General features: G+C 34.1%; 2 protein-coding genes across 5 annotated transcripts in view; both read right to left on the bottom strand.

Annotated features, from left to right (window-relative positions):
- LOC108733631 (protein yellow-like) overlaps positions 1-8,800 on the bottom strand; it is a 29,074-nt gene extending 20,274 nt beyond the window's left edge. Inside the window, exons 1-2 of the mRNA XM_018464876.1 lie at positions 8,693-8,800; positions 1,655-1,783 (exon numbers count right to left, since the gene is read on the bottom strand). Of these exons, the coding sequence (XP_018320378.1) occupies positions 1,655-1,760 (106 nt within the window). The 5' untranslated portion in view covers positions 1,761-1,783; positions 8,693-8,800. The remainder of the gene's footprint in view (positions 1-1,654; positions 1,784-8,692) is intronic.
- A 4,229-nt stretch (positions 8,801-13,029) lies between these two features.
- Positions 13,030-16,691, bottom strand: part of LOC108733630 (major royal jelly protein 1) — an 88,275-nt gene continuing 84,613 nt past the window's right edge. For all 4 annotated transcript variants that reach the window (XM_025973442.1, XM_018464874.1, XM_018464872.1 and 1 more), the window contains exons 7-8: positions 16,244-16,429; positions 13,030-13,913 (exon numbers count right to left, since the gene is read on the bottom strand). In XM_025973442.1, coding sequence (XP_025829227.1) covers positions 13,623-13,913; positions 16,244-16,429 — 477 coding nt within the window. In that variant the 3' untranslated portion in view covers positions 13,030-13,622. The remainder of the gene's footprint in view (positions 13,914-16,243; positions 16,430-16,691) is intronic.

The raw sequence follows: 16,691 nt of genomic DNA, 5'->3' as shown, positions 1-16,691 counted from the left end.
TTTGACTAATAGAAAGGTAGTCTGATAAAATTATTATTGTTATTGTGGTGTCTATAATATATGAATAATATTAAGATTAATATGTGATGTGAGGCTATATTATTTAAACAACTCTTTATGACTTTATAGTGGCAATTAGCACTCAAGGACATCCGCTGCCGTTGGGAGGCAATTGATGTATAATTAGGAGGGAATTCGACATCCCGAAAATTTTCACCCAAATTAAAAACAGGTATATGGGAGGGAACTAGGCATTATCCGATACAGATTATATGTGTACTGTGGTTTCACAATGACATTCTGTACAAATTAGCCACTACACTTAACGGGGAACTCGTAGGTATTGTAGTGAAATGTCGTATTTTAAAATATATCAAAAACATAAACCTATTGTTTAGAACTAAACTATATGGCTAGACCCTAGAGGTTTAGACCATTTGTTTAGCATTCGGGGGGTACACTGGTTGGATTCCGGGTCTTTGCCCTAGTCCATGGTTCTCTGTAGCTTCCTTGGATCACTTAGGCAAATGCTGGGGCAGTAGTAATATTCAACAGATAAATAATCTTTCACTTCGTTTCTGTCTTTATGTTGTCCTTTTTAACTTTCTCACTGTTACTCAACCATTACCACGATTCCTGAGAGGAGACTGAAGAGGGATTTCCGTCTTACTCTCCACGTGTAATCTACTGTGACATCGACAGCGAAGTGTTCGTTTTCAAAGCGTCATTACCCAGCTTTGAACAAATTTGTAGTTGCTCTATGCCCTATTAATTATTTATAAACCACCCTGTACAATATTTGCATCTATCTTAATTATATTTATATTAATATTTATAGCTACATCAATGATAACTTCAGGATTCAATTTGCAATTTCAAAGCGCACAAGAAAGTTGAAATATTTATTTGCATGCAATATAATTAAGAGAGTGTAACGCGGTTATTATTTTTTTCTTTTGAGGACTGTTAGGAGATTTATTATAAACTGCATATTTTATTATTATTACTGTAACGAACGTATAGAAAAAAGCCTTAATAAATATTCAATTGTAGCAATCAAAGTGGCACATCCGATACTTTCAGAATTTATAGACAGCAGTTATTATACAATATTAAATGAGTTTAAAATTAGTAAAGTTAGTTGTAATGATATGGATACCTACAGGTATATGATGCTGTTACAAAATCACTTCCAATTAAGTTCTAGTAGGTAAATCATTTAATTTATTAAATTTGATCAATACGTTCACTAAAAGTTGTACGCATAAATAAACCCATTACTACCCATGGTTTAGTTTATTTTATAAAAGTTTATTTTAGCCGACTATTATACTATTCACAACTGGGCTGGACTAACATAATAATGCCTTACAAAGGTGACTTTCAGTTTTCACATTCCTAAATTATAATTTTAGAAAACAATCTAGTGAATTGAAAACAATATAAAGAAACTATTTTATTAATCCAATAAAAACTGCAAGACATAATTCTAATCGGAAGAACATAAAAAATCACGAGATGCATATTTCTGCATTTTTCATAAAAGCGTGGATATAAATGACCGAAGAAGCAACTTTGGTAAGAATAATTGACTGTAAGAACCACTTTTTTATGCATGTGGGTAGTACTTATACATGTATACCATTATACTTACCATTATTTAGGTTTCGATGATTGTCTGCTGCAGTGGTGTATTCTGTTGTTCTTGAACCATAAAACAGATCTCTAGACGGATCCCATTGTTGTATATTCTCACCCATTTGTTATACCCTACTCTCTTTTTCTGAAAAGATAATGTAAAATTGCATTTAATTGTATCATCGTCTATATAAAATTAGTAGTCTTATCCGTTTTTCCCACATATTTATTAGATCCATACCGACACAGTTTGTGTATAATGTTGAAACTGTGAATAGTTTAATTACCTCATGTCAGCAACGTCATATCAAGTGAATAGAATAGACATATGCATTTATACCATAGTATAAAGTCCGGCAGGCTAAACTTTGACTTAGGAGCGACCACCTGAGAAAACCCTATTCAGGTACACTGGTATAGTGTACCCAACAGAGACAGATATAGAAACGAGCGATACCTGTCCCTTTTCCTCCGTAATCAAGCCTTCTGGTTATGGTTATGGAGAAAAAGAGTCTTTTTTGGCTCACAAGGAAAACGACAGTAGATTTGTTGTATACCTCTCCCACTTGCCCTTGCAGGAACACCTAGGAGCGCTAGGTGCGGAGTTTTGCCGGCTCTGGAATAAAGATTCTACAAAGTACGCACATTCTTTTTTGATCTGTCTAAAATACAGAAAATCTTTCGCAGACCACCATAAATTAAATTTATGTGTACTGAACCGCTATGTACCAGGGTAGTAATGTTTTATTTGATGCCCTTCATCTCCTGCCTCCTCTGCTTCTTCTAAAAGTCTTTTATTCTTTCATTTGGTTTGTGTGTTCACATGGTATCATTACATGTTCTGCCGTTTTTGGTGCTTTTCAGCACATTGTACATGTTTTATATTTGTTCATCCAATACGTGTTAGCTTTCCATTCGTTACCCACTCTGAGTCTTGCGATCTTCTTTGTTCTTGCTGTTATCTTAGCTGTAAGTACTTTAGCTCATCGTTGTTGGACAATGTTACGTATTCTGAGTAGTTTTTATTGTTTTATAGTTTGAAGTGTCCCTTTTGTTTTTCTTTTCTTTTTCTTGATAGTTCAGAAACTTCATTCGCTTACCAGGTGTTTTGGTATACCTACACCACTCTGGTCTTATGATACCTCTTATGTGTTTCTTTTGTAGTTCTATTTCCGGTCTCTATATTTCCAGTGTCTACATTAATGCAGTTTTAACATCATCATTCTCCTTCCGAAGTCACCATCAAATTTCCTTTCTCCTGTTCCCCATACTTGTATCATTTTTATTGTCTAGTCTTGTCTCTTACTTTTTTGTATATGTTTTGTCATTGTTAGGTGAATAATTTCGTTCCCATTTGTCTTTTCTTTTCGATAAACCCTTACTTCCTTATACTTTTGATTCATTTTTTCTGTTTCCTCGTTTGTTTCTGCTGTTATAACCATGTCATCAGAGTATGCCAGAGTAAAAATCTCCCTGTGTTCGCTATTTAAGTATTGAAGAGTAGTGGGCTTAATGGACAGCCATGCCTTACCCCTTTTTGGTCTAAAGAAATAGATCACAATCTGTAATTGCTCCTGTTGTTATCCTAAATAGGTACAGAAGTGCATGAAAGACGTCGATTATGTAACTTTTTGATGAGTTCTTCCAGTTAGAATTTTAGATCTTCTATCTTTTTCTGCATGACTGGTATTAAATGCAAGTCTTCATGAAACATGGAATACCTCGCAGAAACATTTCAAATTCGTTTTAGTTTTAAATTCCAAACATTTTATTCTTGAATCAGATAAACCAGTTCATGCGCAGTGGTAGTTTTACGTGTATCCATCACGTTCGTAGAACTTGAAACTCAAGGCGTCTTGGGTTATACAGAATTAAAAATCTACAACAGTGTAGCCTAGCGTTAGTCTATACTTAAAAATAAGGTGACTACATCCTTCCTTTCCAATCAGTGAAATTTTATAGGACCTTTCTCCTCCCGGAATATACTACTTTCAAAGCTATGTGCAAATTGTACCCTTGTAATTACACAGTTGCTAGCCTAGTTAGTGCTTTCAGATAATATTATAATATAAACTGTAGAAAAAAACAGAAATAAATAACTCTTTTTATACATCTTCCCCTGTCCCTATTATTTCCAGATAAGGCAATTTAAAAATTTGAAAAAGAAACTGCGGATTGAGTCCGTATGGGGAATGAAAAGAAAGGGTTGGGGTTGCTATATATCATTTCACTACAACAAAAGTTGTATTTGACTTCAACACTTCGCCACACAATGATCCTTATTCTTTAGAAAGAAAACCAAAAGATAACACATTAGGATACAGGCCCATAAGTCTGCCTTCATCTATCAACATCAATCACTACTATTACTACAACCAAGAATAACACACCAGGCAACCATACTATGACAAGATATCATATATGGCTTTGACCTTTCACATTCCACCGAAGCAACATTCTTAAACGTTGAAAAAGCTTTGACAAAATATGGCACGAAGGATTACTATTCAAATTTTATACAAATTATTCACAGCTACCTGACCAACAAGTTGCTATCATTGAAAATCAACTGTCAACTAAAAGACAAATTGTAGCAGGAATGCCACAAGGATCAGTTCTTGGTCTATTGTTATTTAACTTATATATGGCTGATATTCCAACAACCACAAAATCCAAAATCGCCCAGTTCGCCGACGAGACAGCAATCAAAATCACCTACACAACAAGAAGACTGGGCAATATCTCAAAAGCGTTAGAAAAGACATCGAAATCATAACCAAATGGTTAACTAGATAACGATCATCCTTAACACTAACAAAACTGAAGCAATAATATTTGCCAAAAAAAGAAAGCGACATAAATATCCACCTCCTAAAATTGAATGTGAAGATTCAACCATTGACTGAAAAAACATCAAATACCTTGGCATCATTCTGAACAAACACCTTTCGTTGACGCCACACACAAACAAAATCATCAAACGCTATAAACAGAAGATGTTTGAAATCCACCCTCTACTGCAAAACATTAACAAACTGCATCTATATAACACAAAATCCACCTAATCAATCAATCATTTACGGATGTCGAATATGGAAACTCTGTAACAACATTTAGCTAACCAGTATAAAGTCCCAAATAAACGAAACTCCTGTAAAAATCACTAGTGCCGCATATTACATATCAAATAACTATGTCTACAGAGACCTCAACTTCTCACACTTAGGGGATTTAAGTAAAGAATGTACAAACCAACTGAAAACTGGCTTCAACACTCATGCAAGTCCACTAATCCTAAGGAAAGCTTCACCAAGACTGACACGCAAATATATTATGAACAATCCATAAACAAATACAATCGTGCATTATCAATCGCAAATACGTTTTCAAATATCGGAAAGTCGGAAAACGTAACAACATGGCAATCCCGTAATCCTGAGTAGCAATCAAATAAAATTATGTACAAGTGGTATACACCAATCCTTTTATCTATCGAAGAGTTTAATTTAATGTCACCCAATTACTTCTTTCAAGTACGTCGCAAAACATTTTGAGATCGGACAATAACTGTCGTTATTAATCCTTTACGTGAGAATCTAAAATTTTCCCTTTATCCATTATAGAATGGATGTATCGAATTCCACCCTGGAAAATTTCAATTCAGTTTCAATAGGGCTTTCCCGAAGCCTAGTGTATGGATATAAAACAATTTTGACTTTTGTTGTAAAGTTTAGAGTTGGGAAAGAATCTGACGATTAATTTAAAAGTCAATGTTATATGTAAGTGTTGATTTCAAGTTAGATAAATCGTTGTATTGAGCTAGTTTTGGGCAGAGATTATTTATTATATTATTAATTTAATGTGTTTAAAACATAAATTAGTTATTAATTTATTCAATTGGAGCGCATATGTGTATTATATCTTCATATGCATATGTATACGAGTACACCATGCTAATATTGCATGCATATTAGTAATTAACCTATAAACCATGTATTTAGTGATTTTATCATGTTAATTAATTTATTGCTTACTTATTATTGTATTATTTGCGCTATGAATAATTTCATTTAGAATGCGTAAAGTATGCAATGCAATTGCGTATGTATCCGTGATTTTCCTTATCCAACAAAGATCAACAGATGAAAAATTGGGTAAATTATTTCAATGTAATCCCTAATTAGGAAGTAGAGGGCAGCTAAGGAACAGTGGATTGATAGGAGCTGTAAAGAAGTAGAAGAAAAGTTTAAAGTAGGTAAAAAGTAGGTAAAAGGAATTTTAGAGAGGTAGGATACAGTAGCAATAATATAAGAAACGAGGAAGGGGTCATTTTGATAGAAATTGGAGAAAAGGCAGATAGGTGGAAAGAATATTTAGAGAACCTTTACGCAGGCCCTGAGTTAGGAGATATATTAGAGAAGGAAGATAGTGTGGAGTTAGATGAGCTAGGTTATCCCATTATGAGAGAAGAGTTCGATGTAGCATTAAAAAACTTAAAAAATAATAAGGCGCCAGGTGTAGATGGGATACAAGTACCATACCTAAAAAGAGAGGCGCGGATAGGTGCGAGACATTTAGAACAATTAGCTTAACTTCCCATGCGTCCAAAATTTTCTGTTCTCCTATTCTTTCTAATATCTCCTCATTTCTAACTTCTATACGCGGTATCCTCATTATTCAGGTCTAATACCACATTTCGAACGCTTCCAACCTTTTCTTTCCGCCGTACAGAGTCGTGCTCCAGACATATTCTTTTGACAATCATTTTCGTATTTCTAGGTTAACCGTTCCCGAATATAGAAGTGGCTTCTTTTTGTTAAAAGTGATTCTACCGTCCGCTATCTTCTATTTTGATTTGTTATGATTCGATATAAGATATGTAAACAAAATCAATGTGTTTTTTGAGTTTGAAATTTCACAGTTACCTATTCTATTTGACGTCCGAATGATGTTTCAATTATACGCATTAAAGGTTTTAACAGGTTTGGTATGATCTGATGAGAGATATGGAAACGAAGCTAATGAGTTATTTGAGTTTGAAGTTTCACAGTTATTCTATTTGACGTCCCAATAATGTTACATTCATCATCATCATAAGGTCGTCAGCCCTAACACTAGTTGGACACGCACCTCCACTCTTTCCTATCCTGAGCTAAACTTCGCATTTCCCTAAAACTAGAACAACCCATATCCTTAACTATTTGCGAACAGTAATCTAATCTAGGTCTACCTCTACTCTTCCTAACTTCCGTTTCTGCCTCTAATAAGTCTCTGACTAAACCTACATACCTGAGAAGGTATCCTACTAACCTATCTCGCCTATTTGTTATTGACTTCCATAGAGTCCTCTGTTCTCATATTCTTTCTAATACCTCTTCATTCCTAACCTTCTCTATCCATGGTATCCTCATCATTCGCCTGTAACACCACATTTCGAACGCTACTAACCTTTTCTTTTTCGCCGCGCCCACAGTCCATGTTTCACGCCGTACATTCAATTAATTATCAATTGTACGCATTGAAGATTTTAATAGATTTGGTATGATTTGATTTGAGATATTGAAAAGAAGTCAATGAGTTATTTGAATTAGAAGTTTCACAGTTATTTTATTTGATGTCCCAATAATGTTTATATTTAATTAATTATTAATTACACGTATTAGACTTTAATAGATTTGGTATGATTCGAGGTAAGATGTGGAAAAGAAACCAATGAGTTGATCATTATCAAAAGAAAAAAAAAATAGTGAAGAAATTGGAACGATGCGATATGCATTAAAATGAATCAATGTTTTTTTGATTGGGTGAGCAGAGACATTGAGTTAATGCGCGTTCGACATGCATTAAACGGTTCACTTTTAATGAAATTTTTTCTAGTGGTTTCGTTTTTGAAACTCAATTCATGTAATTATGATATTAGATTTCATGAGGTGACATTATTAACAACCTCTCGGTTTTGTGGCGTTATTTCAAAAGTTAATTACAATTTACAATATCTAATTAAAATTAGCAACACGAATAGAAACATTAATGGAGCATTTTGTACACACACACATACTAATGTCTTTACTTTTATTATATACAGATTATGTCTAAATAAATTAAAGAGCGTGTGTAATAAACGCTGTTCTATATGTGCATATTTTTTGTCTACTTCAAGTTCCCAATTTGCTAATTGAATGGAACGGGTGTTTAAATATTTATTTGTAATCAAATTTGTATTTTTCGTCGTATTTTAATGCAACAACTCCAATTGCAAGAATACATTACTTTTGGGAGGAAATTAAAATAAATAACAAAAAACAAGCAATATTAATTTGAAATCATTTTTTCGATTTGTTATTTACCCACTACAAACTACCTCAAATTAATGAGGGAAGGATTGTTGCTGTTGTTATACCCCCGCCGGGAATCGAACCCGCGACCTTTGGATTTACGCACCAATGTTCTACCACTAAATTAAGTTAATAAAAAACCGACGGATCGTTAACCTTGTAGGTCGGTTGGTCGTGGTTGCTGTTGTCGCCTCTCGCAGTTTAGTGGTAGAACATTGGTGCGTAAAGCCAAAGGTCCCGGATTCGATTCCCGGCGGGGAGTATGACAACAGCAACAGTTCTTCACCCATTAATTTGATGTAGTTTGTAGTGGGTAAATAAAAAATCGGAAAAATTATTTCAAATTAATATTGCATATTAATCCACTATTCAGTAACGAACAATGTCACAGGATTTTTCATATATTTAAAAAACAAGCATTTTGGAATATTAAAAAACCCTCATGGATTTTAAGTAAACGTATCAGCCAAAATTTTGCCTATATTAAATACCTACACGTAGAAATGTCCCGAAAAATAAAAGAATAAAACAAAATTTCATCCCAGTTACCTTTGGTTAATCGCAAAAGTATAAAAATGGAAAATAGTCGAATGTTCAAAGAAACTATTCACGAAGTATCTACCAACATACAAGAAATAGGTAGGTACCTACTTATTTTACCAATTTTTTTTTAACTTTCAACAATAGGTATTCTTAATGTAATTGATTTCAAAACTTACCTCAAATTAATTTTTCTTTGAAGACTTTTTTTACAATAATAAACAAACACTGTTTTATATTAGTTCTGTTATTTCACGGAGTGTAGTTACAGTATAAACTACCGACTATTGCAACTCTTACACACTGACTGTTATTGCCGCAAGTTTGCGCGCTTAAACTAAATGATGTGAAAGTGTATAGATATGCGTTCTATATGTGTTTGATTTTCCGGTAATACACATTCTCTTCATCAAAGATTCATTTTCACCTAGTATAATAAACAAGTAAACATGTAATGTTTATCATAAATGTAAATAAACTAATGCACTTTGTTTGAATGGGTAATGTAAAGGGATGAAACAGTAACCGAAGGCTCCGTTAACATAACTTTTGGCAAACCATAAACTATACCATTAAAGGATGTCCATAAATTATGTAATGCAATATTTATTGAAATCTGAGCCCTCTCCTCCACGTAGAACCCCCACACCTGACCTAACTCATACTCCCTCCTCATTACGTGCATTGTAAAAGTTGTAGGTTTGGATTCAGAAATGGAAGTCCTTTTGAAATTCTTCTACACAGTGGCCACTGAAATATTTGAGTGGCAGGGACGCGGCCAGCTTTCTTTTTTGCCATTGTAGCTGTTAAATTCCTTACAACCCAATAAGATGCCTTAAGTTCCATAAAAGTAACAATGTAAAACCACAAGTAACAGGTCAATTGAAAAGTCCCCGGCCTAAAATAGTAAAACACATTTTTTTTGCAAAATTCGTTTTTTTTATTCAACATAATTCCCTTCAAGGGTGATACACTGATTATAGCGATACTCCAACTTTTCGATACCATTTTTTAGTACGATTTGTCCTTTGCTTCAAAATAGGCCTCAGTTTCGGCGATCACCTCTTCATTCGACGAAAATTTTTTCCCAACGAGCATTCTTTTGAGATCTGAGAACAGCAAGTAGTCGCTGGGGGCCAGATCTGGAGAATACGGTGGATGCGGAAGCAATTCGAAGCCCAATTCATGAACTTTTGCCATCGTTTTCACTGACTTGTGAGACGGTGCATTGTCTTGATGAAGCAGGACTTTCTTTTTCTGCGAATGCGGTCGTTTCTCGGCGATTTCGTCCTTCAAACGGTCCAATAACGCTATGTAATAGTCGCTGTTGATGGTCCTTCCTTTTTCAAGGTAGTCAATGAAAATTATTCCACGCGCATCCCAAAATACAGACGCCATAACCTTGCCAGCCGACTGTTGCGTTTTTGCACGCTTTGGAGCGGGTTCATCGTGTGCAGTCCACTCCGATGACTGTCGATTGGACTTCGGAGTGAAATGATGGAGCCATGTTTCATCCATTGTCACATATCGACGCAAAAACTCGGGTTTATTACACTTGATCATCTTCAAACACTGCTCTGAATCATCAACTCGTCGTTGTTTTTGGTCAAAAGTGAGTTCGCGCGGCACCCACTTTGCACAGAGCTTTCTCATACCCAAATATTCGTGAATGATCTGATGTATACGTTCCGTTGATATCTGTAGAGTGTCTGCTATTTCATTCAATTTCAATTTACGGTCATTCAAAATCATTTTGTGGATTTTTTTAGTGTTTTCGTCCGTAACAGCCTCTTTTGGGCGTCCACTGCGTTCACCGTCTTCGGTGCTCATTTCACCACGTCTAAACTTAGCATACCAATCCTTGATGGTCGATTTTCCTGGGGCAGTGTCCGGAAATTCGTTATCAAGCCAAGTTTTTGCTTCAACTGTATTTTTTCCCTTCAAAAAGCAATATTTTATCAACACGCGAAATTCCTTTTTATCCATTTTTTTCACAATAACAAAAGTTGCTTCACTAAAAATGCTATAATTCACAAACTAATGATCCGACAGCCGTCAAATTTATAGACGCGTCTTTTGAAGGTTAGGACTAACTGAAAATCATATGGATTTAGTTCTGGTGCCGCCATCTATGTGTCAGGCCGGGGACTTTTCAATTGACCCTAGTATATAATCCGCCATAACTCATCCGAGCGGCACGCCCTAGAGGTTTAGATCATTGCTTAGCTTTCAGGAGGATGCCACTCGATTTCGGGTCCTTCTGCCTTAGTCCAAGTTTTCCTCTATTTTCCTTGGATCAGCTAGACAAATGCTGGGGCAGTACCTACATAATATTCTACAGATAATTTTTCATTCTCTTCTGTCTTCATTTCGTCCGTCTCATCTTTCTCATTTCAACGATTCCTGAAAGGAAGCTGAAGAGGGCCTTAATGGCTGATGGGAATGAAACACCTAAAGTTGTGATCTAACTCAAAACGCCTTGAGTTCGGGGATAATACATATTACTACTTAATAACACAAATAATAATTTGAACTTAAAAAAGGCAGTTTTTTTTAAATATTACACATAATTTAATTTTACTTAGGTATTTATTTGTCAACCAAAATGAAAAAATTTCTAAGAACTGCTTTGATATAGACGACTTGGATTACTGGCAATAACTATATATGTATGCGAAATAAAAGTTTTTGTGACCACAATTAATAACTAAAATTATTTCAGAATTAATAATTTGAAAGGCTTAACGATAAGTAGTATTTATTATTTAAAAGCTCATTAAATGGTACTTAATACTAGGTAATTATTGATGAATTAATAATTTATATATAAGAATTGTAAATTTTCCTTTTTAGATTTTGACGCTAACTTTATATGAATACATACTTGCAATTAATTTGTATTTACCATTAGAAAATTGTTCTTAAAATAACATTTGGGTTTTTAATGTTTATTGTGTTAAAAATAATGCGATCATACATAATTGTCTATTGATATTAAATTTTGTAATAATATCTGTAACGCGGTCAAGTTTTTAAATAAATTCAGCAACAATTTTTTAACAAGTAATTTTAGGGACAGGCAGAATATGTATTAGTCCAGGCAATATGAGCGGGTGAGTGGGAAAAATTAGACAGATAAATCTTTTTTAACGCAATTTAGTTCGGAAGATTCTCCTGTGAATACAACGATATAGGTTGCCAGCCGGTAACCCTGTCGGGTATTGTTTAAATCTCGATTGTTTAAAAATAAACCAACTTTCTTGACCGGAATAATTTTTTTATATTCTTTGGTTTAATTCGATAAAAAAGGTCTTAAGTTTTTTTGTAAAGTTAATGTTTTCCGAGATGGACTTTTAAAAGACTGATTATACATAAATTTTTTTTTTTATTTTATTTTCTATGCTTCAAGAAGTTATTAAAAAGGTAATACACATTCTCTTCATCAAAGANTGACCAAGAAAAACAAGGTTTTTAAAAATTTTTTTTTTTTATTTCTCAACATAATCTCCTCCAAGGCTGACTATATTTAATAATATGCACCAAATAAATTTTACTTTTTTCTATTAAAACGTTTTGTAATTTAATTATTAGTATAAGATGCGCGAATGAAAGAAAGACAGCAGTAGTCAGTGGTATATGTGTATTGTATATATAAAAATTACCAAGTCAAGTCAAAATTTTTCTTGAGGACGGAACATTTAGCAGTTTTCCAACAATATTTTAACAAGCATCTACATACCATGTATATCGATACACTAAACGATTAATAGTAATTCGAAAATACCTAAGCAGTGTTTGCATAGGTCGCACATAAGTGCCATACCTATAAAGGAAGAGAGCTTCTGTTACATCTATCTTTTTGACGATTATGACGTATGACACGCAGGGCTTATACTTCCCTACAACGATCGAATTGATGCACGTTAGGTACTTCGTACCTCTCTTATCGCCCATCGTTTTCGCATGCGTCAAGTCACGAAACATACGTACCTACTCGTGACCTTCGGAGCAGCTGGCACGCAGACAGGTCAATTGCACGTAACGTCGATTAGTAGTTGTCTGCACTCCGTAGTTACCATTTGATTGGAAAAGTTACTATTTTACCACAAAATACAAAAATAAGTTTATTTTGAAAATATCAAGCAAAAATCAAGGTATTTGTGCACGGTTGCCACATATAGACGGTTCAATAAAAATGCATTGTCGAAATCATACATGAAGGGTGGTTCCGCACTAAGGTGCCAGCAAAGACGACAGATCGGTACTAACGAAATTATTTTGCGATTAGTAGAAGACAATCGCAGTTTGAGTATTCGAGTCATTGTACTGCAAACCATTATCGAAACACGCCATACTGTGGTCAACACATATTTCATCTTCTCCCTTAATTTTTTCGGATAAATGAGGGCTTGAGCGGGTTGTGTCATATAGGTGGACAGAGAACAGAGCGTAAAGATTTCTAATTTACTATGGATCTAAAAGGGGATGTAATAAATGATTTTTACGGTTGTTATTTTTTCTTGACTATTTATTTTGCATTAAGTTTTACATGTACAATGCATCTAAACTATCTTACAAATTATCTATCAATTTTTATATGACATCACCATATGTAGGTACGAATTGTAAAAGATTCACCAATAATTCATCTAATTATTCTCATTTACTTATACACAGACTAGTTCAATGTGACAATAACGACTAGCAAGCAAAATTTAATAAATAGAAGCGTTCGCAACAAGTGAAATTATAAGATATGTACAATAGACAACGAAATCAGTTATGTACCTAAAAACTATATGGCGCTTTTATTCTCATGAATTATTATTATTACCTTAATATTACTATCAAATTACATACTTTATTTTACTTACGAGTCAAGTATTATACATGCATATGCTTATAAATCGATTTAGAATTTAGTTTCATATTCTTTTGATGAGATTCAGTATTGCCAACCGTACGCTTCCATATACAGTACAAAAGAGTGGAGTGGAGTCTAATAAGAATCAAAAATTAAGTTGGCTACATTGAATTACTGACATGTCTGTCTTGACTCGTGAAAAATAGTACTCATATGGTTATATACTATAAGTAAGTAAGTAACGATTAGTTAACAAATACCAATGAATCACCGTTTTGGTTATTTACACGTAATGGCAGAGATTTGGAAGAACCACGGGGCTTATACAAGCCGTAACTACCCTGTACTGTTGTAGAAGGGTAATAATTTGAAGATGACCACGTTTTGCATTTAGTTCCTTTTAATACGTCGTCGACACGTGCTGTCTGGATTCTGAAGTTTATCTCGTACGTCGACAATGTGTCTGTTGCAACTTTTTGAAATCTGTTTGAAATGAACCACAATTCTTGATAACCTAGTAAAGGATTGGTAATTACCTGTTGACAAAAAGAGAAATACTGTAAATTACGTTAGTCGGTTTTGAATGTTGATTTGTTGGATAACTAAGGGAACGCACCCATACTACGTGACCTATTTTTTTATAGTTTTTTTACCCTCCCCGCCCCCTCGATGACTACCCGTGGTATATGCCAAGACCCCCCCATCCTTTCTAGTTTTCACGTAGTGTTCATAAATATGGTTTTAAATAATTTTTTTGCACACAGAAAGTTTTAAATATAGATCAAAAGCGAAAGAGTACGATATTTTCTAACAGGATATGTGAACAAAGCCTAAAATTCCCTCGCCCTTGTGAACAAGCGTGGTATTTTTGAAAACCCCCTCCATCCTTCTGACGGGTCACATAGTATGTGTACGTGTAATAAAGCATGCCTTTTTATTAATAATATTTCCGCATGTGTTGAAATATCACATCAATTACAAATATAAAAGTCGTACGTATTCGCATGTAATCAGATCGCTTTCCGACCGATGCAATACCTTTTTATGTTGTTTTCACCTGCCTTAGTGGCAGCTTACACGACTGATTTTTATTTTGAGCAAATATATGACAGAGTATTTTGAATGATATAATTTTCATTCTTGTACTGCTAATTTTTGAAAAGATCTACATTTAATTTTAGTATCTAGGTATTTCACATTTCATCTTTGTTCCAAATTTCTTAAAATACTTCTTGAATTTTGAGTAGATAATATTAACATTTAGTCAAAAATTTATCAAACCACCAGATGTGGATATCAATTTTAAATGCATCTATTGAATACATTAAGTGAGCTTAAAATTCACTGCATGTGTATGTAAAAATAATAGTTTGTTAAGAGTCCATACACCACAGTTTTGATGTTAAAGATAAAGAACGCTCCGACGTACCGAAAAAACTTAAGAATTGGAAGCATTTCTTCGTGAAGATTCATCTCAGACACTAGCTGAAAGCTGAATATGCAAAATCATTAAGAGTAGATGACTCGACAGTTTGGTAAAGTGTAAAAGCACTAGGAATGTTTCAGAAGCAAACATACGTATTAGATGTCGTACACGTTGAAACCGAGAGAAGTCGAACGACGTTTTTTACGTATGAATTGCTGCTTCAACGTTACAAAAGGAGTTTTGCATGGTATCGTGACTGACGATGAAAAGTAGAAATCTAAAATATCGTGAGGTAAACCCATACATGCAGGAACATGGTCGGCTAAGGTTAATTTGGAATAAGGATGGAATCAGCAGAGTATAGTTTATTATGAGCTGGTCAAACCGAACTGATCTATTATTATCTATCAACTGCAATTAATGCATTTTGCTACATGACAATGCTCGACCACATGTTGAAAAATCGGCGAAAACTTAATTTGAAACGCTGAAATAGAATGTCCTACCCCACTCGCAATGTTCACCAGACAGTTTATTAGATTATTCTTGTTCCGATTGATAACACATGACTTGGCCGATAAGCACTTCCATTCCTATGAAGATGCCAAGAAGAGGACCAATTCTTGGATAGCCTCAAAGGACATGTCGTTTTCTGACATGAAATTCAAATACTGTCAGAAAATAGGAAAAAGTAGTTGCTAGCGATGGGCAACAATTTTAGTGACATGTTTTTTATGACTTTTTAAATAAAGCATTATTTATTACCAAAAACAGTGTAACCTCCCTTATACAAACTGATGTATTTAAAAAAGTATTTCCAAAATTGAATCGATTCACGGTTAAAAAGAGTGCATTGTTTTCACCACCAGAAGAAGTATATGAGGTAGCGGTTGTTTCGCCTTTGGTTTCCTTGAAACTCTCCAGTGATTTATCGCTTTTGGATGAATACAGAATACTTGATAGAAAATTATTGAAGTGGGATATATACTTGAGTACTTCATACTTGATAAGTAAGGTCTATGGAAGCTGACCTTGGTGAGGACCTTCTAAACGAAATAGCAGTGAATGCCTATAGATGGTGATATAATATAGTTGCTCGGCCATTTTACATAGAACTTTTATAGCAAAATGTAGATGGGAGATTAGGCAAACTTTGATGAAAAGTTTTAAACTGTATCCAGACTGTAAACTCCTGCACACTTCTAATTTTGGGGGGCCAATGTTTTTACGTACAAGGGGTGCATAGCACTTGTGTATGTACAATATTTTTTTAGTACAGATTTTTTTTAGATTAAGATCGTTTTGTATTCGAAATAATATGAAGGGTGTAATACAATGTTTCAAATTAAGTGTGTGTGGGGAAGGGGGTTTGAAATTTCAATCCTTCCACTTAAATAAGTGCCTGTATGTGTTTAACTTTTTTCTCCATAGATAACTTACTTTAATCCCACTGATAAACTGCAGTGTCTTCGGGTTATAAGAAATTGTGTCTATATTTTCCGGACCATATTCAGTAGCAGTATTCCAACAATTTAATGTTGTTTCGTGCATTAAACCAAAGTATGCAATTCCGTCTTTGTCGATGGCTTCGGCTGCGCTTTGAGATGGCCTTGTTCCTTTGTACACCTACAGTATAAATTATATTACGACATTTGTTTATAATAACAATTCTTTTTTAACCAAAACTACTCTAAAGGCATTTTATTCGAAAAAATAAGCAAACACTTTTACTTATCTGCGTACGTATGATGACAAATATTTATTTTTTTGATTTTTGTAATAATGGAATGAAACATTTTTTAAAAAATAATTGTTGGTTGTAATTTAAGCTTTGCTAAGTTGAATAACTGGACCATTACAAGTGGTTGGTTTTATGATTTTTGTGTAT

The sequence above is a fragment of the Agrilus planipennis genome, unplaced genomic scaffold (genome assembly GCF_000699045.2).
Source record: "Agrilus planipennis isolate EAB-ADULT unplaced genomic scaffold, Apla_2.0 scaffold67, whole genome shotgun sequence".
NCBI lineage: Eukaryota > Metazoa > Arthropoda > Insecta > Coleoptera > Buprestidae > Agrilus > Agrilus planipennis.
This window is presented reverse-complemented; position numbering and strand designations above follow the sequence as displayed.